We start from the raw sequence: 24606 nt of genomic DNA, 5'->3' as shown, positions 1-24606 counted from the left end.
AGCCAGGAGCTTGGAATTCCATTTGAATCTCCCACGTGGGTGGCAGGGACCCAAATACTTGAGCCATCATCTGCTGCCACTGAGGGTGTGCGTTTGTAGGAAGCAGAACCAGGACTGTAATGTAGGCACTCCAGTACGGGATGTGGGCATCCCAAGCAGTGTCTTAACTACTGCACCGAATGTCCACCCCTTACTAATAACTTCTTCCAGTTTGCTTATTAGAACCAGGATCCAAACACGGTCTGCCCATTGTATTTGGCGGATACATTTTTACATCTCTTTTAAGCTGTAGTAGTTTCCTTTCCCTCATTTGTCCCTTGCCACTTACTTGTTGAAAATCCTAGCTTATTTGTCCTTTTGAATCTCCCCTGTTCTGGCTGTGGCTGAATGCTTCCATTTAGTGTGTTCCTGTTTATCTCTTGATTCCTTTCTTCCCTGTATTTCCCATATACTGATAGATCTGAAGGCTTAATCAAATTTAGCTTCAGTTTTTTTAGTAAGAATACTTCATAGATGGTACTGCTTTTACCTATATTGAATGAGTTAATTAACTTCTCTGTCACTCTGCCTTTCAAATAGGTAAACATTTAAAAAATATTTTATATGGTTTCAAAATGCAAATATTTTATACGGTTTTCAAAATGCAAAATTTTAGCATCATTTTTTTTTCTGGCACAGTTTACTTACATTTTGCTTTTCTCTCTTTTAGTTGTAGGTTAAAAAAAAAGCACCACATGGGAAATCGGTATTTCTACAGACAAGTGCAGAAGAGTCAGTGCTGAATGTAGTAAACTGACTTTCTTCTTCAGGAAAAGCTATCCTAGGACTCTTTTATCTTGGGGATGCCATACTACAAGCAGACTAATCCAAATCCCCTTTACCTAAAGATACTGTACGGGCCTTAGAACGTCTTGTTCTCATGTTGCTATTTATGTACATAATTAAAATCTAAGTTTAAAAGAAATTGTCCTTTTTTTTTTTTTAAAGTGATTTCATCCCATGGCTGTGGAAGCGTATCTGGTGCCATGTGCATGGTGTGTGTGTGTGTGTGTGTGTGTGAGTGTGTGAGACAGCCATCAGCTCTTCTTGGGGCAGAAGCAGCCACAGCCCGCAGAGTGTGAGCCTCACAAGATGGAGTCAAGGAGTGGCTTTGAGCCTCAGATGAGGTTTCAATAACCAATGCATGGACCGACCGAAACTTGAAAGTAATAGTTTGCTTGACACTGAGTAGAAGACATACAAAAGAAAACATTAACAGTCACCCCTTATGTGGCTGGTGCCTCCCAGTTTGTACAGATGTTCCAGAATGCAGCTGGGTTTGTCCTGTCCCGGTGGAGAGTTGGGGATGTGGGATGTGTGTGTTGGTTCTCTGTATATTTGGCTTGCATCCCCCTCCCTTGCAGCCCCTGAAGGTACAGTTCATGGAACTCTGTACTCTGGGTGCTGATGGGAGCAGCAGGAGCCTCTTCTGACTTGTCAGTCAGCCAGGAAGGATGGCAGGGGAACAGTATATGGAAAACAATTTAGAATTGCCCAATTTCAATTCAATTTGGAAACTTTAAGTAAGTCTTTGTGTTCTTGGATCACCAATTTCATTGCTAATTGCTGACCTTCTAGAATGAGAGCAGTGGGTAAGATAGCAGTACACAAAGGAATGTATGCACACTGATGTGAAGTGCCAAAATGGCAGGAACGGTGCCAGAATCATTGATGGACTGAAGCAGATTTGTGCCTAGAATGATGCCCCAGGTCACCAGAAGTCTTATTTCCTTTTATATTGAAATATTTTTGTGGTGCTCTACCAATGTCAATATATTAAAGCTGTGTGTAAACTCTGTGTCATTATGAATGTGCTGTTATTATTTTAGGCTTTCTCCATTTGGCTTGGCTTCCTTTACCACCTCCAGAAAGTAGAGATTCCATGAGTTTCTTCTTTGAGATTTCTTGATCTAGAGAAGATTGAGAAGAATGGCTCACACTTCAGCATGCTCTTGGTATTAATAATCGATTAATAGGTATTCGTGTGTCTCCTAACTATCACTTTCCATTTTTAACCCTGTAGTCAAAATGTTACTTTAAAACCACCTAACGTTTTCTGCATCCCAAGGTACTATTCTCAACTTACTTTTTATTTTATATAATATTTATTTATTTGAAAGTTCGAGTTGCAGAGAGAGAGCCTTAGATCTGCTGGTTTACTCCCCAATTGGCCACAACAGTCGGGGCTGGGCCAGGCCAAAGCCAGGAGCTTCCTCCGGGTCTCCCATGTGGGTTCAGGGGCCCAAGCACTTGGGCCATCTTCTGCTGCTTTTCCGAAGCATATTAGCAGGGAGCTGGACCAGAAGTGTACCAGCCAGCACTCCAGCTGGCGCCCATATGGAATGCCAGTGCTGCAGGTGGTGTCTTTACCCACTACGCCATAGCACCAACCCCAGTTCTCTACTGGCTTGTACACTTTTTATTCTATCTCTTCTCATCATTTTTCCTTATAATAAAATTGAGAATTTCTATCCAGTTTATCTATGACTTAATTAACATATTTCTATTTGAATGACTTTAGGGACTTTGGAGGGAACATTCTGTACCAGCTAGAGTGATTTCAGCTCCTTAGAAGAGATGAATGTGGTATGATTTGTTCTGTGATAATGGATTCCTAAAAAAGATTGCTTTTAAAATTCAGAATTTGAAAATAATTGCTTTAGTAGAAAAAAAGGGACTGGTGGAGGCACTAAAGAATGCCCTAATCACTTCTAGCACTCTTTGGAACAAAATCCAAACAATAGTCATATATGAGAAACCTAGGGCAGCGCTCCTGGGCAGTGGAGTAGAGATGCCTGGGCAGCTGGGTCAGCAGCATTGTCCTCAGTGCTGTGCTGCGTCCTGCAGTATCAGTGCATATAATGCAAAGCGCTTGCCCTCCTGGGGTCACAGATGTTATGGGCAAATAAACTGAAGAAAATTCAAAATATGGACGAAGTGCCCATTGTCACTTACACAGATAGAAAAATATGAATTGCTTGAGGGTTAAATATGAAAGCAGTGACAGTTAAAGTTAGGGCATGCAGTGAGTGGTACTCATTTTTATTAGTGTAAAATAGAACTCAGGAAAAAATTAGGGGTTGTGTTGTCGCTGTCTTGTCTTCATGAATGTACTTTGCGGTCATCTTTTGGGAAAGGCTTAGTATTTAGCACTTTGCTTTGTGACTGGCAACGTTCCTGCTTTTTTTGGGAGTCAAATGATTTACTGTGAGTATCAGCGTCATAGCTTTTAAGTTTAGTGACAATGCAAAAACTGCCGTTGGGGGACCAGCAATATATTTGTGGAACTAAATTATCTTTCAAGGGTTAATTTTTATGGAAGGTAAATATTTGAAATAATGGTTTTGTTCCTCACTGGTTGAAAACAACTGGTTTAAGGTTTCGGTTTTCACCTTATAAACCTCCTATCTGATGTTTTGTTACTCTTCCGTTCAAGTTTCAAGTCAGTAATTAGCCAGCACATAGTACTAAAGGTATGATTAGGTCAAACTCCAGATGTGACCAAAGTTCGGGTTTATGTTTATGAAATGATAGCCAGGGAGATTTCTAGAAGGAAGAAAAGCATTTCACAGCCCCACTCTTTGTTCACTTAGTGGTGCAGAGTAAGTCAGCGGTATTTCACATTTAGGGGCCTTTATCTTCTTAATCAAGTACAGAGCTTTGTTGCTAGTCTTTGACTTTGGAAAGCAAAAGAATAGCCAAGGAGAGGCTCTTCTCCCAGCCCACTCTAGCTGTGAAGTTGCGGGAACGCTCAGTATCCATATAGTGGGCCGTTCGCTCTCTTCTGAGGAACGCCTTGTGAGACTCACCCTTCAGCGCTGCCCTGTTAATGGGAATGCAGAGTACAGGTAGGAAAAGATAAAAAGGCCGAGACAGAGAAAAATGTAGGATTCAAAGACTAATCGCCACACTCCAGAGTAACATGCTGATGAGTCCTTCAGCTGCTTAGCTGGGGCTGGACGTTTGGTCCAGCAGCTTAAGACGGTGCCTTTAGCTGGGCCATACCAAACCCTCAGTCCAGCTCTCCCATGTGGGTGGCAGGGACCAAACTACTTGAACCATCATCCGCTCCCTTCCAAGATCCAAGTATGCAAGAAGCTGGAATCGGGAGCAGAGCCAGGACTCAAACCCAGGCACTCTAATATAGGAGGTGGACGATTTGATTGATTGATTGGAGAGGTAGAGTTACAGACAGAGGGAGAGACACAGAGAGAGGTCTTCCATCCACTGGTTCACTCTCCAAATGGCTGCAGTGGCCAGAGCTGGGCTGATCAAAGCCAGAAGCTAGGAGCTTCTTCCAGGTCTGCCAAGTGAGTGCCGGGGCCCAAGCACTTAGGCCATTTTCTGCTGCTTTCTCAGGCCATAGCAGAGAGCTGGATCTGAAGCGAAGTAGCCGGGACTTGAACTGGCACCCATATGGGATGCCAGCACTGCAGGCAGAACCTTAGCCTGCTACGCCACAGCGCTGGCCCCTCCAGGTGGTGTCCTAACCACTAGGTCCAATGCCTGTTGTGCACGTGATGTGTTCCTCGTCTTACCAGGGATCTTCAGAGCCAGGAGTGGTGCGGTACTTCCAGGGCTGCTCCTGCCTCTTCCACCCCCACTTGCCTCCTGTTTGTGAGGGCGAGGAGGGGAATGTGTCTTCTTTCTACACCTCCTCTACAGAATTGTTCTCTGCTCCTCGTTTTGTTATTGCCTCTTTGTGGTCTTGCTGCTCCAAAGACACTACGCTGATTATGAAGACTTCTTTGTTGATTACTACTTACTTTTTTGGGCCACCTGTTGCTCTTGTTACTCATTTATAGGCAGGATGTGAAATTTAGGAAAAACTTGGCACCCTTTTAAACTTAGCTGTGCTCATTTTGAATTCACCATTACTCATACCTTTCTGAAGAACTGCCTTTCCAGACTTGAAAACCCTTCCTTGCTAAACTCACACATGGCTTTCGAGATTTCTTAGGGCCTCATGTATGTTCTACCCTTGTGAGTCAGAGGTCATCTCCTGTAGTAGACTGTAATCTCCCTGAGGCCAGGGCAAGTTTCGTCTTCTTAGTGTTGACCGAATGCCTGGAAGCATACGTTGCAAATGTGTGCTCAGTGAATTCTTGACAGTTCAGAATTGCCTGTGCTCCTGACTTGGGAATCTTAAAACAGTGGAGGTTGGCCTAGGTGCTCTCTAAAGGCCTTCAAGCTTTGTGATTTCCCTTGGATTTATTAAGCACCTATTGCATGCATCATCTAGATATTCTGTTGTGGTGGGTAGACAGGAGAAATGCCATTTACAATTCAGAGTTGAAGACAAAGTAAATACCTCAATCAGTAATTATAGAATAGAATCAGCATAATGTGCAAGTGAATATCTGTGCTAGTGGTTTTATGTATTGGTCTTGGCTTGTGTTGATCTAAAACATGAAGGTCATGTACCTAGGCAGTGGTTTTACATTTTCTGTGTACACTGACTTTTTTAGATAAGGAAGGAAAGTGATCCGGGGAAACCAGCCTGGTAAACAGGAGCTGCCGGCTTCAGATGGACGATTTTACTGACTTAGGACTCATCATCCCATGCTCTCTGTGCCCCCTTGGATACTCTGTCCCCAACTATCCCAGCCATGCTTAGCCTAGGGTTGGGCTTTGGGGGCACCCTTGATTCATCCCTGTAGCTCAGGGGTGGGGAATGGCCAGCCCATAGGCCAAATAAGGCCCACAAAATCTTTTGGTCTGGCCCTGCCAAAGCAACTGCGGGCAGTAAATCTATAGCAGGCTAATTTTTCTGCTGATAATTTTGTGTGGCCCCCAGATGATGTTGTAAATATCCAAAGGGCTCTTGGCAGAACAAAGATTCCCCACTCCTGCAGGCCTAGCTCATTCATTCACCTGGCTATATATAGAAAATAGTTAATGTCTTACTACTTTCACTTATTTACACATAAGAATTTGAACATCTGACTAAGAGTGATGCCAATTGGGAACCTACATGTCCTGCTTTAACTAACAAATATGTTTAATTTAGAGTTAATATCAATAGCAAAATGACATATGCCACTGCCCTTTAAATACCTCTTGGTAGTAGCTAGCAAATATTGTAATATTGTAAATACTGTAATATGCTTCAATTTTTAGATTGATAGATAGGATAAACTTTAGCTTGCTGAAATAACTATGAGTTTAAAATATTGATAAACACCAAATTTCAGTATTTCCCGAGGGCCGTGGCCTCTGTGCAGCAGGGAGCGCCGTGGTAAGGAAGACCTGGGCCTGCCGTCTTCCAGAAGGCCTTCCTACAAAGTTGGCCTCAGGGAACTCAGCTCCCGACAAGTTTCTGTCTCCGAAGCCCGGGGCACCCAAACCTGCTGCGGCAGGTCACGTGGCTTGTGGGTACAGATGGTGCGAGTCGTGGCAGACGCCTGGCTTCCTTCTAGGAGTGTGGGTTTGGGCAGTTGTGAGGGAGAGGATGCCCACGCAAACAGCCCCCAGGCAAAGCCCGTATTGAGGCTCTGCTGGGCTTTCCTGAGTGGAAGCCTCGCACACGGGGGGGCTGCAGTGGTGCTGCTGGGGAAGGGGGCACGCTCACCGCGTCCGCTCCCGGACTGGGAGCTGCACAGCACAGGAAGCCTGTCTCTGCCCTTTCTGGCCCTGTCCGGTACCCTTGGCCATAGTAAACCTAAGCCACGACTACAAGCATCTGCTGTCCTGTCAGTCTTTTCTAGCGAATTTTGGGGACGCCGCCTCCGAACAGCCTATTAAGATGGCATTTGTTTTACGTACATTGTGCCATCTTCCCCCGAGCTTTAGAGGAGAAACATAAATAAAAGGACTATTATATTTACATTAAATATTTCCAGGTCACAAGGCATTAAAAAACAGTTTTATTCATCTTCCTCAAGCAAAGAGAAAGTAGTTTTTGAAAGCCACAGAAAACTCTAAGCTCCCTTGTTTAGAGCAAATTAATGATTGGGTTTTTTTCTCGTTCTCACAGTGGTGTCTTTCTTCCTTCCCTCACACTATGGAGGCAAGCTGTTTGGGCTGGGTCATCAGCAAATGGGTCATAAACTGCACTCCTTTCAAAAGTGTGATGTCTTTATGAAAGCATTTATTTGTCCTACAGAGAGCATTGGCTCATTTCAAATATGGTTCTCAGCCCAGATCAGAATGCTGCAGAGCACACATTGCACATTTTGTTTTAAATACAATAGTTTAATTGTTTGTTTTTGATGGTGCCATAAATAATTCCCTGGGAAACCACCACCAAATAGTAAGACTTGTAGATGTCTATGGGATCATACACCTAAATGTCAGAGGTAAAACTATGAGGCTCTCAGAAGACAGCATAGGGAAAAATCTTAGTAAATCGTAGCCTTGGGTAGGCAGTGGTTTCTCAGCTACAACACCAGAAGTTCAAATGACAATAAAGGATGAACTAGCATAGCTACTCAAGTTATTGTTTTTTTTTTTTTTTGACTACTAAATTTTTGTGCTGTCAGTGATACTAGTAAGAAAAAAAAAAGATAGCCTGAGGAATATAGGGAAATATTTGCAAGTCATATATCTGATAAGAGACATATTCAGGATATAAAGAACTTTTACAGTTTAACAATAAACCTAGTAACCTAATTAAAAGTGAGCAAAGAATGTGAGCATTTTTCAAATGATGTTGCACAAATGCCCAATCAACACTTGAAAAGATGCTCCACGTCATTAGTCATCATCAGGGAAATACATGTGAAAGCCACAGTGGGATTCTATTTCATACTCACACGATGATGGCCAAAATAATAAAGACTGGTAAGTATATGTGACCTGCAAGTTCTACGCGGTACACCAACAGAAAGGAAAATACAGGTCCACAAAAACCTGTATACAAATGTCCATGGCAGCGCCTATTCACTGTATGTAACCAAGGACTAGAGTGGATTTCCTTGCAACGGAATATTATTCAGCCAGAAAAAGCAAGAATACTGGTACATGCTACATGGATAACACTTGAAAACATGCTAGGCGAGAGAAGCCAGTCAGAAAAGAGCATATATTGCAGGATTCCAGTTATTTAAATATCCAGAATAGGCAAACTCAGAGACAGAAAGCAGCTTAGCAGTTGTTTAGCACTCTGGAGGTGGGTGAGAGCCGAGTGCATCAGCCGAGGATGAACCAGAGAAACAGAAGAAATAGGAGATGCGAATTGAGAGGTGTATTGCAAGAAATGCCCTGACGTGATTGTGGGGGCCCGCGGGGCACGTCTGGCGTCCACAGGGCAGCCCGTCAGGAAGGACAGCCTGGGGCTCAGGAGGAGCTGCAAGTCCACAGGTGGACTATCCTCTTCAGGGAAACCTCGGGTCTGCACTTTGGTCTTTCACCCGATTGAATCCGGCCCATATAGATGAAGTCAGCTGCTTGTGGACTTGAATCATACCTGCAATATATCCTTCACAGCAATACCTAGTTACTCTGTGGACCCCCAGGACTGTAGGCACATTGACACAGAAACTGATCATGGGCGGGGCTGCATGTTGAGTGACTTCTAATAGTGGACTTCCTTTGGGGAAGTGGTTGTACCACTTGGAATATGCTAAATAGCATTGAAGGATATGCTTTAATTGGAGAAAGTATGGTCTGTGAATTTTATCTCAACAAAGGTACTATGCATAGTTGCACATCCACGCTCATAATGGCACTAATCACAATGGCCAAGAGATGGAAACTCCCTAGATGTTCATCTGAAAATTGATCATCAAGCATGTGCTGTGTACACACAATGGAATATTGTTCAGCCTTAAAAATAAAATATCATTCACCCTCTTCCAGATTCCATCGTAGATGAGCTGTGAGCACAATGTGCGAAGTAGAATCAACCACTTACCAAAAGACAGATTCTGCATGGTTCTACTTGGAGGAAGTAGATAAAGTAGTCAAAGTCACAGAGACGAAGTAGGATGGTGGTTACCAGGGCTGGGGCGTGGAGTACCAGGGGAGTGGTTGTTCAGTGGGTAGAGGATTTCAGTTTTGCAAGATGAAAAAGTCCTGGAGAGCTTTTGTACAACAGTGTGAATATGCTCCTCACCACTGCACTGCTCACCTAAGAGGGGTTAAGATCATACAATTTATGTGTTGTTTTTTACCACAGTACAAATATGAACAAAAGACCAGTGTGTCCCGCGTTGCCTTATCTGACGAAGCAGTGCAGTATTCTAGTCTCTGAGAGGAGAAGGATTCTCTGAAAGTAACCAAACGGAAGTGTGCTTGGGGGAGGCAGGTGCTACTCGCTCACTTGTTCGTCTCTTCGTGGCTGATTCAATTTTGTTAGCAGAGCTGGCTGGAATAGAGGTTCTTGTCTTCCAGTAAGGAAAGAATTTAGATGTGAGAGTAGTGGTAAGCAAGGCAGCAAGGTTTATTTTACAGATTCTCTCTGTTTTTAGTTTTCTATTTTATTTAGTTATTTTCTAAGGCAGCAAAGTTTAATGTAGTAGTGCATCCGTCAGAACGGATGGGCACCTCTCCAGGTGGATCTAAGAGAGAGTTCCCAGTCTTGATTCAGTCTTTTTTTTAAGATTTATTTATTTATTTGAAAGAGTAACACAGAGAGGAGAGGAGGAGAGAGAGAGAGAGAGAGAGAGAGAGAGGTCTTCCATCCACTGGTTCACTCCCCAATTGGCCGCAATGGCTGGAGCTGTGCCGATCTGAAGCCAGGAGCTTCCTCTGGGTCTCCCACGTGGGTGCAGGGGCCCAAGGACTTGGGCCACCTTCTACTGCTTTCCCAGGCCACAGCAGAGAGCTGGATCAGGAGAGGAGCAGTCGGGACTAGAACTGGCGCCCATATGGGATGCTGGCGCTTTAGGCCAGGGTGTTAACCTGCTGCGCCACAGTGCTGGCCCCTCAGTCTGGGATTTATAAAGGTGGAATCTTCCCACTGTTTTTCCTTCCCCTGACCCTCTTCTCCTGGACAGAGGGTTTGCTGGCTGTGAAGTCGGTGAAGTTCCTCCCAAGGTTTTATTACCCAGTATTGTCAGACTAGGTAGCCCACTTGGCACAGGCTAAGAGGATTCTCCTGGGTGCTTTCCATGACGGGGGCTGGGACCACCTATAAAGTTATTGGGGTATGGGCAGGGCTTTGTAGTGCAAATACAGGGTTGCTTCAAGGGCTGCTACTACGTTCCTTTCTGAAGATAGAATTGTTTGGATTTATTTCTTCCGATTAACAAAGACAGCTACTAGCAACACCCCCTCAACCCCACTTCCGATTGAGTACCCCTTTCCTCCCTGACCATCAGATGCCACTTTGTCACAACCAAATGGATTCACCTTGAGGGACCAGCGGCTGGGCCTGCTGAGGCCAGGGAGGCCTGAGCCATCCACCTGCCTCGCACTTGCGCTTGCTGTTCCTTAGCCCAGTGCTTCTCGGGCATTTTCCATCAGCTCAGCCTGGGTGGGAGTGCTCCTGGCACTGGGGGCAGAGGCCTCCTGCCCAGGACAGCACAGCTGCCACATCCGCAGATGACCTGCTCTGAGCATCCTTGGTGCCGGGTGGGAACCCGAGCCTTTGCAAGGCTAGCTCCTGGCCGCTCAGCTCTTCACCTCAGTCCACCCTTGCCTGCCGACTTCTGAGCTGTCAGCTTGAGGTGGTCTGACTTTCCTGGTTGCACTGTCGCTCTTTTTTGCCTGTCTTGTATCAAGACCAACAGAGGCGAACCTTTTTTTTTTTTTTTTTTTTTTTTTCCTGCCCAGGACCATTTGGATAGTATAACATCACTCGTGGGCTATAGAAAACTATCAACATAAAAATTGGCCTGCTATAGATCTATTATATTTCAAGTCCCACCTCTGGTTGCCTTGGCAGGACCAGACCAAATGCTTTCGCGAGCCTCATGCAGCCTTCGGGCTGGACGTTGGCCACCCCTGATCCATGCTATCCTGCCTCGCCTTCCCACCCCAGACAACACACTGGGGAGTAGTAGAAATTCCCAATGTCTGCAGAGAGTCGAGGCCCCCTGGCTCCTCCCTGCTCCATCCCCAGCTCTGCCTGGAACTGGGGGCCCAGTGAGATGCACTGCAAGCCTGTTTGATGGATGAGGGAGAAGGGTTTAGCTTGCTGCAGGAACTCAGCCTCCTTCCTGCTTCCACGGGGGGAGGGGAGACCCTGGGTATCCCCTGGGCAAAGCGGCCCTGCAGGGCCGAGGAAAGCCTTGGGAGCATTCATTACGGTTCTACGGTCCGCAGTCAGGGAGAGGGAGGACTCGTGGGAAGTGAACTAAAGGGGAGTCCGTGGGCCTGGATAGTCAACACTTTGGAGTGCGACTAAAGGAATGAAATATTTATTAGCACCATCTAGATGCGGGACAAAATAATTTCCTTTAATCCTACAGGTCTGAGATAAAGTCGCTAAAGTAGGGCACAATTAAGTACCACATCACGGGCAGCTGTTTGGTGTGGCAGTTAGCTGCTGGGTCCCATATTGCGGTGCCTGGCTGTGTTGCAATTCCAGCTTCCTGTTCATGCATTGTACCCCGGGGGGCAACAGGTGATGGCGCAAATGGTTGGGTACTCGCCATCCATCTAGGACGTCTGAGCTGAGTTCCTGACTCTTGGCTCTGGCCTGGCCCAGCCTCTGCTGTTGCAGATATTTGGGGAGTGAACCAACAGATGGGGCTTTTTCTGTTTGTCTGTTTCCCAGTCTCTCTGCCTCTTAGATAAATTAAATGAAATATAGTTTTATATAAAAAGAACCTCAGAGGTTTACTAGGTCTGAATGGGTTTGTGCTAAATGAAAGAGCCGTGTGTCATTCCTGCCTGGTCACTTCTGAACGTGAGTCCCTGCAAGGGACGGAGGGGTGGCCCGAGGTCTCCACTCTTTATGCTCCCGTAGCTGACTGTCACTCATGTACTCAGCCACTGTCCCAAAGCAGCCCAGTGCATGCCCACACGGTTCCGGCCTCAGGCAGATGCTGCCAAATCTGCCGGGACCCCCAAGCGGCCATAGCAACAGTTGCGGTTCCACGTGTTCTGTGAGAACCTTGCCACCTTTCCCGTGGAATTCTGCCTGCGAGTATGGGCTCCTCCTAACGAGTTAGATGGAGCACGAGCAGCACTGGGTGGCTTCAGAGGTTAGGCGTGACCTGCTGCTTGCCTCTCTAGCACACTTGCCCTGCGAACCCAGCCATCGGCTGTGCCCTGTGGCAGCCAGCATTACTCCAGAGGCACGTGACTCAGGGGGCCTCCGGCAGCTGTGTGGCCCCCAGCCTCCAAGCGGTCCAGCTGGGACACTGGGAGCCCGTCCCTGCCGTACATGATGGAGCCGATGAGCCACAGAATCATGGGTGTAACACCTGGCTGGCTGCTTATGCCTCAAGTTCAGGGCTGACTTGTGAGGCAGCTGGAGTACCTGGGGCACCCCCTTCCCCTGTGAGTTCCAGCCTTGCCTTTGGGGTCACTGGTCCAGGTACCTCTGGCTTCGCTGTTTTTACAGGTCTGGTCAAAGGCCACCTGTGCGCACTCATTGTGAGGCCTTGTGGGGAGGCTCCGGGCGCCTCTGCCCTGTTCTGACGTGGCGTGTGTCAGCTTGCATTCAAGCTACTGTCCTCTGGCTGCCAGGCCGCCTGGGCTCTCGTGGCAAATGGCCCACATTGTACTGTCACCTCTGATCAGTGGCCCTGATGGTGACAAGGATAAGAGCTGCTTCCTGATGAGTCAGAGATCCAGAATTCGCCCCCTGTTCAGGATGTCTTCAGGAGCTTTGTTTACATAAACAAACGTGCATGCACGTGGGTGTGTATGCGTTTTTTTCCTGAAAAACAATTTGCATATGAGTGTGTGTATACACACACGTACCCTGGCTATTATTCAGCCTTAAAAAGGAGTGAGATTTTGCCGTATGCTGCAGCAGGGGTGAGCCTTGAAGACATGCTCAATGAAATAAACCGGGCAGGGTTCTACTTACATAGAACAGCCCAGTTCGTGGAGACAAAAAGTAAAAGGTTTCCAGGCACTGAGGGCAGAGAGGGAGGGGGCATCGTTCAAGGCAGGTGAAAAAGTTCTGGAGATGAGTGGTGGTGATGGGTGTCCAACCCCAAACCACTTCATGCCACCGAAGTGTACATTGCACAGTGTTGGACATGGGAAATGTTTTTGGTGGGTTTTACCACATAAAAACAACCCCCAATTCCTCTATGATCTGTTATTTCTAAATATCACCGAGAAGCTGTCATTCAGACCAACATCAGAAATGGCACCGGAAGACGTTGTAGAGATGCCTTCTGGGAAGTTTTGCATCTCCTCCTTGGGAGACTTCCGTGAAAGCCAGAGAAGCCATAAGCGGTTCCTAACCACTTCGCTTTGCCATCACGTGCTGCCCGGAGCTGTGGAGTTGAAAGGTCAGCCCGTGATCCCTGCCCCGCCCTCCCCCCTTCCGTGGCTTCTTAGCTTTGGCTCTGTGAACACATTCCAACTCAGCAAAGCTCTGAGGGCACAGGTGTCACCCTGCACACTCTTCATGGCAACCCGGGACTTGATGCCACCTGTCCTGAAGCGCAGTGAAGCCAAAGGTTCCTAGCCTGTTCCTTGAAGGAAAGATGACCGGCTCAGGAGCTAGAAGGTCTGGGTTCCTATCCCAGCCCTGCGTTGCACTATGTGGCCTTGACCAGTCACTTGACTCCCACGTTCCACTGTCAAGTTAGAGCACCTTCGCAAGTATACGGGAACATGACCGTGAAAGCAGTTCAAGCTGGGGTGACTTTGGGAAGCAGAGGACCGGTACTCTTCCTAGACTGAGTTTGGTGGCTTCAGAAGGGGATAGAGAGGAAGACTATGGCCTTTGAGAACTCTCTCCCTACTTTCTGAGACCACAGCTGTAGCAGGATTGGGTTCAGATGTGGCTAACAGAGACCCTAAAATTAATGGCTAACAAGACAAGTTTATTTCTCAAATAAAAGTGGTTAAAAAATAGGCAGTCCACAGCTAGTATGACAGCTCCATGGATAGTGCACCCAGGCTCCTTCTAGCTTTTCAATCTGCTGTCCCTCGGGTGTGGGCCTCATCCTTAAGGTCTGAAATGGCTGCTGGAGCTCCAGTCATCACTTCATATTTCCAAGCAGCAAAATGAAACAAAAAGAGAAAAGAGAACATGCCACCTGCTTTCCAAGACTTCCCAAAAGTTCTACCCAACACTTCAGCTTACTCGTTCACTATACCTTAACTTATGTACAGTAGGGTCTAACAAATGTAGCCTTTCACCTGGGAAGCATATGCCAAGTGGAAAAGCTGAGATTCTTTTGAGGGAGAGTTGGAGAGTTGCTCTCTGGTAGGCAACGAGAGCCTATATGCCACAACAGCCTGAAAGTCACTGTGGCATGCTCATTAGGAAATGCAGTCCGTTCAACCACACATTCCTTAGAGTTTATGGAGCAGTCAGTCGTAATGCAGCAACCATGTGCAAAGCTCGGAGCTCTTTTGTTATGTAGTTAGTTATTTGAGAGGTAGAGTAACAGACAGACACATGGAGAAACAGAGAATCTGAGCTCATTTTAACGTGTTGTGTATAAAGGTATCAAACGGGGGCCAGTGTTGTGGCATTGCAGGTAAAGCCACCACCTACAGTGTTGGCATCCCATATGGGCACCGGTTCTAGTCCCAGCTGCTCCGCTTCTGATCCAGCTCTCTGCTATGCCCTGGGAAAGCAGTAGAGGATGGCCCATGTCCTTGGGCCCCTGCACCCATGTGGAAGACCTGGAAGAAGCTCCTAGTTCCTGGCTTCGGCCTGGCCCAGCCCTGGCTGTGTAACTCTTTCAAATAAATATAAATCTTCAAAAAATATATCAAATGTATTCTGTTCATTCAACATTTACTGAATGTCATTAAACAGTAGGCATAGGGGTCGGCGCTGTGGTGCAGCAGGTTAAAGCCCTGGCCTGAAGCGCAGGCATCCCATATGGGCGCCGGTTCTAGTCCCAGCTGCTCCTCTCCTGATCCAGCTCTCTGCTGTGGCCTGGGATAGCAGTAGAAGATGGCCCAAGTCCTTGGGCCCCTGCACCCATCTGGGAGACCCAGAAGAAGCTCCTGGCTCCTGGCTTCGGATCAGCGTAGCTCCTGCTATTGTGGCCAATTGGGGAGTGAGCCATTGGATGAAAAACCTCTCTCTCTCTCTCTCTGTAACTCTTTCAAATAAATAAAATAAATCTTTTTAAAAAACAGCATAGTACTGGAGATGATGAGTAAGACACAGGTTTTTTTTTTTTTAAGATTTATTTATTTATTTGAAAGTCAGAACTACAGAGAGAGAGAGAGAGAGAGAGAGAGAGGTCTTCCATCCTATGGTTCACTCCCCAATTGGTCACAACAGCCGGAGCTGCACTAATCTGAAGCCAGGAGCCAGGAGCCTCTTCCAGGTCTCCCATGTGGGTGCAGGTGCCCAAGCACTTGGGCCATCTTCTACTGCTTTCCCAGGCCATAGCAGAGAGCTGGATCAGAAGTGGAGCAGCCGGGACTTGAACTAGCATCCATATGGGATGCCGGCACTGAAGGCAGCGGCTTAACCCGTTGTGTCACCACGCCGGCCCCAAGACATAGTTGTTGAGCTTAAGCAGTTCATTGCCCAGTGGATTTCTTTCTGCTGTTGTGATCTTCCAAGGACTCCCCGTTCACGTGATTAAAGAAACCGTCTTGCCAGTGAGAAGTTCGAGCCTACTTCTCCTCCGAGGTGACCGTTTTCCTTTGCATCTAATCATGACCTAAGGCAGCTCCAGCTCGGTTTCCCAGTGGTTTGGACTGAACACCTTCCTTTTTTGCTTAGGCTGCTTTGAGTTGGTTTCTGTCATTTGTAATGTCAGGTTCCCATAGAAAGGAACGCAAGGTCGTTGTCTTCGGCTCTACCCTCTTGTGCTCTGACAACAGCTGCGAGGTCCTGACGCTCTCAGCAACCCTGGGGAGCCAGAAAGTGTGCAAGGCGCTGTGAGTGTCTGTTGTTTCCCACTGAAGGGAGCTGTCGCCCCAGAAGGGAAAAAGGTTGATGTAGTGCTAAGAATAGAGCGAGAGAAACATCAGCGCAGTGCGTTCAGCTGAGAAATGGATTTGACTCGAGTCACAGTTATTGTCTATTGTTCCCATTGCTGGTTCTGGTTGGGCTGAGACCTGATTTTCACTTTGCTTCTCACAGTCGGCATCATTGCTTCCCTTTGTGTAATTTTGGGGAAAAAAAAATCAATATGAATCAGATTTGTTTTTGGCTCCCACCAGAGAGACCTTTTGAAAATACAATGAGGAAGGACTCCGATTTCCATCAAAATGCTTACGTCACCGTCGCCACGGAGCAGCTTTTAGGAGTGCTGTTGCGTCCTCTGCCTTCCATTGTTTCCCTGGCTGCCATTGCGAGACTCTTCCTGTCGCTGGTTCAGAATGGCCTGCACCTGCTGCCGAAACCCTTTCACTTCCCTTTGGCTCTTAGCTCAGGCTTCCTCCTTTCGGTTTTTGTTTTTGATTTTGTTCATGATACGTGCAAAGCTATGATTTATTGCTGGATGCTTCCCGGTCCAGGGAATACACAGACCTCCCAAACTCCCAGGGAACACTCCATTTCACGATTCCCAGCCTTTCTTGTCCTCAAAGCTGGGGTGTCATAATTTGAGTCTTCCGCCTCCCCAGAAAATTCCATGAGCAGTCAGATAAGCTTCCAAAATTTTCTCCCTTTAAGTGACCCAGATTCTGTTTCTGATATTTGAAACCAAGATTTGCTTTTGTATTGGGGGAAAAACACATAGAACATCAAATTTGCCATCCATACGTGTTGTACAGTTCAGTGTACATCGTGTGTAACCATATATACATCGCTGTGAAACGGATCTCCAGAACTTTCCATCTTGTGAAACTGGAACTCTGTGCCCATTCACAACTTCCCCATTTTCCCCTTCCCGCAGACCCTGGCAGCTACTGCTCCTTTCTGTCTCTAAGTTTGACTGCTCTACATACCTCAGACAGTGTTTGTCTTTCTGGGACTGGCTTATTCCGCTTAGCATAATGTCCTTAAGTTTCATCCATGTTGCAGCATATGACAGGAACTTCTTCCCTTGCAAGGCAGAACACTATTCCATTGTATGGGTCGATCACACCTTGTTTATCCATTCATCCAGTCACAGGCCCTTGGGTTGCTTCCACCTCTTGGCTGTTGTGACTGAATGTGAGTGTGCAAGTGCTTCTTTGAGACCCAGTTCTTTCGGTATATACACAGCAGTGGGATTTCTAGAGCATGTGGGATTTCTAGTTGTAATGTTTGTTTTCACCTTATTTGAAAGGCAAGGACACACACATGCACACACACATACACACAACTGACAAATGCTGGTTCCCTTCACTTCTCAGATTCCCACAAGAGCTAGGCTGGACCAAGCGAAAGGCAAGAGCCTGGAACTCTATCTGGGTCTCCCAGGTGGATAGAAGGAACCTAAGTATTTGGGTCGTTACTTTCTGCCTCTTAGGGTGCGCATTACCAGGAAGCTGGATGGCCCAGAAGCAGAGGAGCTGGGACTTGAGCCAGGCACTGAGATATGGGATGTGGGATGTGGGCATTCTTCATTCACCGCTCCAGATGCCTGCCCCTATTTTTAGGTGTTTTTTTTTTTTTGGAACCTCTATACTATTTTCCTCCTTCAATTTTAACCAAGAAATAGATACATTTTAATCTATTTGCAGATTAAGGCCCATAGTAAAAAAAAAATGTTTTTGGCAATGAGAAAGAAAGGGTGGAGCAGAATTTATATCAAGCTATAATTACAAATAAGGTTACAGCAAAGTCCCAGTAGTGAATCTTTCGTTTTGATATAAGACTCCTCAAAATTTATCTTCTTTTTTTAAAAAATGATTTATTTATTTGAAAGACAGAGTCAGAGGGGGAAGAGATGGATAGAGAGAGGGAAAGAGAGGGAGGCAGAGAGGGAAACATAGAGGTATCTTCCATCTTCTGGTTCATTCCTCAAATGCCAGCAATAGCCTGGAGTTACAGAGACAGACAGACAGACACACACACACACACACACAGAGAAAGAGAGAGAGAGAGGTAGGGGGGTCTTCCACCCGCTGGTTCATTCCCTAGATGGCCAAATACTTGGGTCATCTTCCACTGCTTTCCTAGGTGCATTAGCAAGGAGCTGGATCAGAAGTGAAGCAGCTGGGACGTGAACTCACACCCATCACAGGGGATGGTTTTATCCACTACGCTACAACACTGGCCCCTCTCATGCAATTTTGCTTCTAGTGGTTCTAGTGAGTATTGAATGCCCATGACTCACTGGAATGTTTGCACTTATAATTCTTTTAATAGTCAGCCTCCTGCTCTCTTTCTGCCTTTGATGTTAACTGGCTAACACTGTGGTTCATTTCCTGTTATTTGCAACTTTAGAATTAAACACATAATGAAATCAAAGCAAATGAAAGGCCCAGGTCAGCTCTCCTGTTAAGGGCTGCAGCTGTGGTTCTGGAAGGTTCTAATTCAACAACTGGCTTGTCTTCCCACCTCCTACTCCCTAATGGAGGCCTCTCCTTCATAGGCATGATTATTAAGGTTGGCTTGGTTTTGTCTGTAGCAAGTTTTAGTTTTTCCTATGCTGAATCACATATTTGGCTGGGGAATTTATCCCAGTTTATTTAGCATGTAAGACCTTGTCCTTGAATGTCCTCTACCCCGGGACTCTATGTACAGTAACAGAGTGAAAATTGGTTGGTTGCTTGGTGGGCGAGGTGAAGAAGAGGTGTGGGCAGTGATTTTCCCATGCAGAATTTGGAGTCAAAGATACTTGATCTCAATTTACAACCCAGTTCAAAATTTCAAGGTCATAAACTTGAACATCCACCTTACTTGAGGGTTATGCAGATTAAATGCTATAATGTAGACTATGCACAGTAAATGTTGCTCCTTAAGTAGCCACCTATGTGATTATGTATTAGAAAAACATTCTGGTTTTCTTTGTATCATGAGAAAAGAATCAAATTTGGGGGGGGGGGGCTAGTGCTGTGGCGTACCAGGTAAAGCATATGGGTAACGGTCATTTGAGTCCCAGCCGCTCAACTTCCGATCCAGATGCCTGGGAGGGCAGTGGAGGTTTGCCCGCAGGCTTGGGCCTTTGCACCCTCATGGGAGGCTCAGAGGAAGCTCCTGGCTCCTGGTTCCAGTCTGGCCCAGCCCTGAGTGTTGCAGCCATTTGGGGAGTGAACCAGCAGATGGGAGATTCTCTATCGTGTGTGTGTCCCTGTCTCTCTGTAACTCTGTCTTTTAAATAAATAAAATAGGGGCCATCTTCTACTGCTTTCCCAGGCCATAGCAGAGAGCTGGATGGGAAGTGGAGCAGCCGGGACTCCAACTGGCGCCCACATGGGGGATGCTGGCACTGAAGGTGGCAGCTTTACCCACTATGCCACAGTGCTGGCCCGTATCTTCCAAAAAAATTTTTAAAAAGAATCAAATTGTTCCCATCTTACCTGGTACCCTGTTTTCATGCCAGTCTTGTGCTGTGCAAGACAGGAGGCAGCACAGAACACCACGTGACCTGCTAGCAAGCAGTGTAGAACCCGATGGAGGGGGTGGAAAAGCGAGCCTCCAGGGGTCTATTCAATAATGTAATAGTGTAGGGTGATCTTGAAGTAGGGGCCATGGTTCTGAGCAGGACTGACCTCTGTGGCCTGGAAGTTCAAGGACGCAGAACGGAGCAGGAATTCCCAGAAAGTGAAACACCACGAACCGCTGTGCCAGTATCAGTATACTTTGGCTCTGATTCACAGAGGATCATGGCTGTGTAGGGGGTCAAAACTCTCCCCTCTTACAGTCCCCCTCAATTCCATAAAACAGATGAGCAGGAGAGAAGCATACAAATTGAATATCAGTTTTATGTGACTTGGGAGCCCTCATAAGGAAATTCAGACTCGAAAACGTGACAAAACCCACAGGCTTTCGAATTAGGTTGAGCAGAGACAAATACGGACAAGTACGGAGGCTGCAGGAAGATTTCTTATTTTAACCAGGTTTGGTCATTCAGACTTCTTTCCGCTGTGACTCCCCCTGGAGAATGTTTCTTTGCTCCCGGTCCAGGGAGGCATCTTTGACATTAGAGTTCTCCCCTCCTATTTTCAGGAAGAAAAGGGGAATTAGAACGCCCTTCTTGCATCTGTTGTTTGTGAAATGCCTTTAGCTCCAGGCAATTCTTTATGTCAAAGTGGCATATCATGGAGTGGCTTAGTTGGCTACCCTTCAGCTGCCATTTGCAGCAGGTGCACCCCTCAAGGCAAGGGAGATGGCAGCCAACAAGCCGGGGCTCCAGCCTCCAGCCTGTGGACCATTGTGCAATGCTGGCGTACCCAGGCCACTCAGCCCTGAGCCAGCTCCTGCGAGGAGGGGTCTTAGAGCCAAAGCCTCAGGATGGGTCATCCTAGCAGGACATCCAATGCAGACAGGAGGAGTTCTGTACATGAATGAAAGAAGGGAATTGAGAGTGTGGACTGGGCAAAGGCCTTAGCCACTGCAGGCTATGGTATGTGGATTTCTGTTTATTGGCTTTTCAGGCAGAAAATTTAAAATCCGAATTGTTCCATTAACAATAACAGCAACAACAAAAAAACCCAACCAGAAACCAAGGAACCCTAGGTAGTTCCCCTGCACTGTTTACAGGATTCTGCATTGTCTGTTGTCAGACTCAGCCCTACGTAGACAGTTTCCAAACGTGCAGTGTGTTGCTCGTAGCGTCCGCCCGCGGCTCAGTGCATTTCCTCCCTGATTTCTCATAACTGCTTTGCCCTCTCTTTCCCCTTGTCTTCCCTTGACTTGCTTGCAAATCACGTGCTTCTGTTTGAAAGTGTTTCTCTTTCTCCTCATCTTCCTTGTCCCTTAGACTTTTCACCATGTCTTTTTTTGGACTTTTTCAAGAAACCAAACACCAATAATAAAAATTTTTTCCTAAAAACATGTTTTATGCAGTGTGTACTGGAAAGATTGGAGCTGTAATCCCAGAAGCTACTCAAAACTTCAGCCTGAGGGTACAGGTGGTCGGGCAGGTGTTTGGTGCAGTGGTTAAAATGCCACTTGTGATGCCTATATCCCATACTGAAGTGCCTGGGTTCCAGTCCCCACTCCCTGCTAATGTGCACCCTGGGGAGACCTCAAAAAGAGGTCTTCGTACATAAATATTCATATTAAATTATTTTTTCAGTCACAATAATCCCCCCCCTTTTAAAAGATTTATTTGACAGAGTGACAGAGGAGAGGAAGAAGGAGAAAGAGAGAGAGACAAAGAGAGAGAGAGCAGGAGAGAGGATCTTCTACCCGCTGGTTCACTCCCCAAATAGCTGCGACTGTCAGGGTTGGGCCAGGCCGAAGCCAGGATCCAGGAGCTTCTTCCAGCTCTCCCACTTGGGTGCAGGAGCCCAAGCACTTGGGCCATCTTCTGCTGCTTTCCCAGGTGCACTAGCAGGGGAGCTGGATTAAAGTGGAGCAGCCGGGACTCGAATTGGTGCCCATATGGAATGCTGGCGCTGCAGGTGGCAGCTTATCCCACCATGCCACAGCACCAGTCCCACAAATAATCCTCCTCCATACTTTTAAATTATCCTGAAAACACAACAGGCCTTCAAAAAGTTTGTGGAAAAAATCTTTAAAAAAAACTGCATGGATTTAAAACATTTTTCTCCCAAGAGAAATGTCTTTTAGTTCCACGTACCACACATTGTTTGAAGCACCTTTGTGTTACACTGTTTCCCAAATACAGGTGTGTGTTTTATCGCCTTTATTTCCAGTACTAACATAGTGCAGGCAAAGATTTATCTGATTTCTGAAGATACTGTTTCCTTAACAGGAAATGAAACTGCCAGGGGTAAGCAAAGCAGACAAAATACCTCATTTGATGAAGAAATCATGCTGAGTCACCACAAGAAAAGTGACTTAAGTGTAATCAATCGAACATTCGTGTGTAAGTACTTTCTGAATTAAATCACTTTTTAAAGTTGAAGTGCTTTGTAGATGAGGTCATACAATGGTGTTATTCACAATTTTCTTCTTTTAAAAATTTTTTTAAAACATTGAACAAGTTTTTGTTAATAATTACACATATTTATAGATTTCAGTGCAATACTTCAGTATATGCATACAGTGTATATGGATCACTATTTAACTCTGATTTGGTACCCATTTTCCAACTTCCCTTTACTCCCCGTATGCCTTCCAGCTTCTAGTAATGACTATTCGGTGTTCAGGTTGAGCCTTTAGATTCTACACAGGAGGGAGAGTGTGTGGTATTTGCCCTTCTGTGTCTGGCTTATTTCACTTAATAAAATGACCTCCAGTTTCATATACTTTGCTTCAAATGAAAGGATTTCATTATTTTTTATGGCTGAATACTATGCCATAGTGTATCTATAGTACATCTGCTTTATCTAATAATCCATTGATGGGATCTTGGTTGATTCCATGTTTTGACTATTGTGAATAGTGCTATGATAAAAATGGTGGTGAAGGTATCTCTTTACTATAATGATATCATGTCTTTTAGGTATATATCCACTAGTGGGATTTCTGGATCATATGACAGTTCTAGTTCTGTTGTTTTAAGGAGTCTACATTTAAAATGTATCTTAAAGCCACCACCTGTGATGCCAGCATCTTGTATAGGCGCTGGCTCATGTCCTGGCTGCTTTACTTCCTATTCAGCTCCCTGCTAGTGGTTTGGACAAAGCAGCAGAAAATCAGTCAAGTCCTTGGGCCCCTTGCCACCCATGTGGGAGACCCAGAAGAAGTTCCTGGTTCCTGGCTTTGGCCTTGCCCAGCCCTGGATGTTGTGTCCATCTGGGGAGTGAACCAGAGGTTGGAAGATCTCTATCTCTCTCTAATTCTGCCTTTCAAATAAATAATAAAATCTTTTTAAAAAATAAAATGTGTTTTAAGAACTAGGCTTGCGTTAGTAGTTAGGATGCCCCTGTCCTTTATGGGAGTGGCTGGGTTCAGTTCCTGGCTCCAGTGCCCCGTCAGTGCACACACCGAAAGGAAGCAGTAATTCCACACACATGGGGGCACCTGGATTGCATTCCTGATTCCTGGTTCCTGGTTCCTGGTTCCTGATTCCAGTCTTGGCCTAACCCTAACCCTGGCCATTGTGGGCATTTGGAGAATGAGAGATGAAACAGCAGTTAGGAGATCTCTCTTTCCCTATTTCCCTTCCTCTGTCTCTCAAATAATAAATAAAAAATATTTACTTTTTAAGGATTTATTTATTTATTTGAAAGTCAGAGTTACAGATAGGCAGAGGCAGAGAGAGAGAGAGAGGTCGGTCTACCATCTGCTGGTTCACTCTCCAGATGGCCACAATGGCTGGAGCTACACTAGTCCAAAGCCAGGAGCCAGGAGCCAGGAGCTTCCTCCTGTCTCCCACATGGGTGCAGGGGCCCAAGGACTTGGGCCATCTTCTACTGCTTTCCCAGGCCACAGCAGAGAGCTGGACGGAAAGAGGAGCAGCCGGGACTAGAACCGGCGCCCATATGGGATGCCGGTGCCACAGACAGAGGATTAACCTACTGCGCCAAAGCGCCGGCCCTCAAAATATTTATTTTTAAGATTTATTTATTTGGGGCCAGCACTGTGATGTAGCAGGTAAAGCTGCCGCTTGCAGTGCCAGCATCCCATATGGGTGCTGGTTCGAGTCCTGCTTGTTCCACTTCTGATCCAGCTTTCTGCTATGGCCTGGGAAAGCAGTAGAAGATGGCCTAAGTCCTTGGATCCCTGTACCTGCATGGGAGACCCAGAATAAGCTCCTGGATGCTGGTTTCAGATTGGCCCAGCTCTGGCCATTGCAGCCATTTGGGGAGTGAACGAGCAGATGGAAGACCTCTCTCTCTCTCTCTCTCTCTCTCTCTGCCTCTCTGTAACTTTGCCTTTCAAATAAATAAATCATTAACAAAGAAAAGAAAATACGCATGTCACCATCATTTGACACTTTGGAATAGGTCAGCTGAAGTGGGAAGTGGGGAGAGAAGTCACTGGAAAACTTTAAGGATGAGATTATGTCAGGTCATGCATACTACTTTCTGTTTTTTGAGAGTCTTCTTTTCTCTGATGAACTGTTTCTTCTCTACCCCAATCAGAAAGTTCATTAAGTTTACACAATGTCAAACTTTTATAGGGTTTTATTTTTTTTTAAGATTTATTTATTTGAAAGTCAAAGTTACAGAGAGAGAGAGAGATGAAGAGACAGAGTTGGAGAGAGAGAGAGAGAGAGAGAGAGAGAGAGATCTTCTATCTACTGGTTCACTCCCCAGATGACCACAATGGCCGGGGCTGGGCCAGACCAAAGCCAGGAGCCAGGAGCTTCTTCTGTCTCCCCCATGGTTGGCAGAGACCTAAACACTTGGGCCATCTTCTTCCCAGGCCATTAGCAGGCAGCCGGAATGGAAATGGAGCAGCTGGGAAATGAACTGGTGCCCATATGGGTGCCAGCATCACAGGCAGCGGTTTTACCTGCTATGCCACAACACTGGCTCATGTTGTTTTTTTTTTTTTTCATAAAGATTTATTTATTAGAAAGTCAGAGTTAGAGAGAGAGAGAGAGAGAGAGAGAGAGAGAG

At 46.2% G+C, this 24606-nt stretch overlaps 1 protein-coding gene across 44 annotated transcripts in view; it reads left to right on the top strand.

Moving 5' to 3' along the window:
- Nucleotides 1–24606, top strand: part of APOO (apolipoprotein O) — a 168454-nt gene that overhangs the window by 142593 nt on the left and 1255 nt on the right. For 29 of the 44 annotated variants that reach the window (XR_016228114.1, XR_007912140.3, XR_011385647.1 and 26 more), the window contains one exon: nt 710–964. Coding sequence is in view for 23 of the 44 variants with exons in the window: in XM_089324460.1 (XP_089180586.1) it covers nt 710–715 (6 nt within the window). In the remaining 21 variants the exon portion in view is untranslated. Of the gene's footprint in view, nt 1–709; nt 965–21848; nt 21963–24606 lie in introns of those variants that run through there. The other 15 variants (XM_051827635.3, XM_089324470.1, XM_089324471.1 and 12 more) reach the window with 1 other exon arrangement.

The sequence above is a fragment of the Oryctolagus cuniculus genome, chromosome X (assembly GCF_051225735.1).
Source record: "Oryctolagus cuniculus isolate XC-2025 breed Fujian yellow rabbit chromosome X, ASM5122573v1, whole genome shotgun sequence".
Taxonomy (NCBI): Eukaryota; Metazoa; Chordata; class Mammalia; order Lagomorpha; family Leporidae; genus Oryctolagus; species Oryctolagus cuniculus.
Note: the sequence above shows the minus strand (reverse complement) of the source record. Positions and strands in the feature narration are given on the sequence as shown.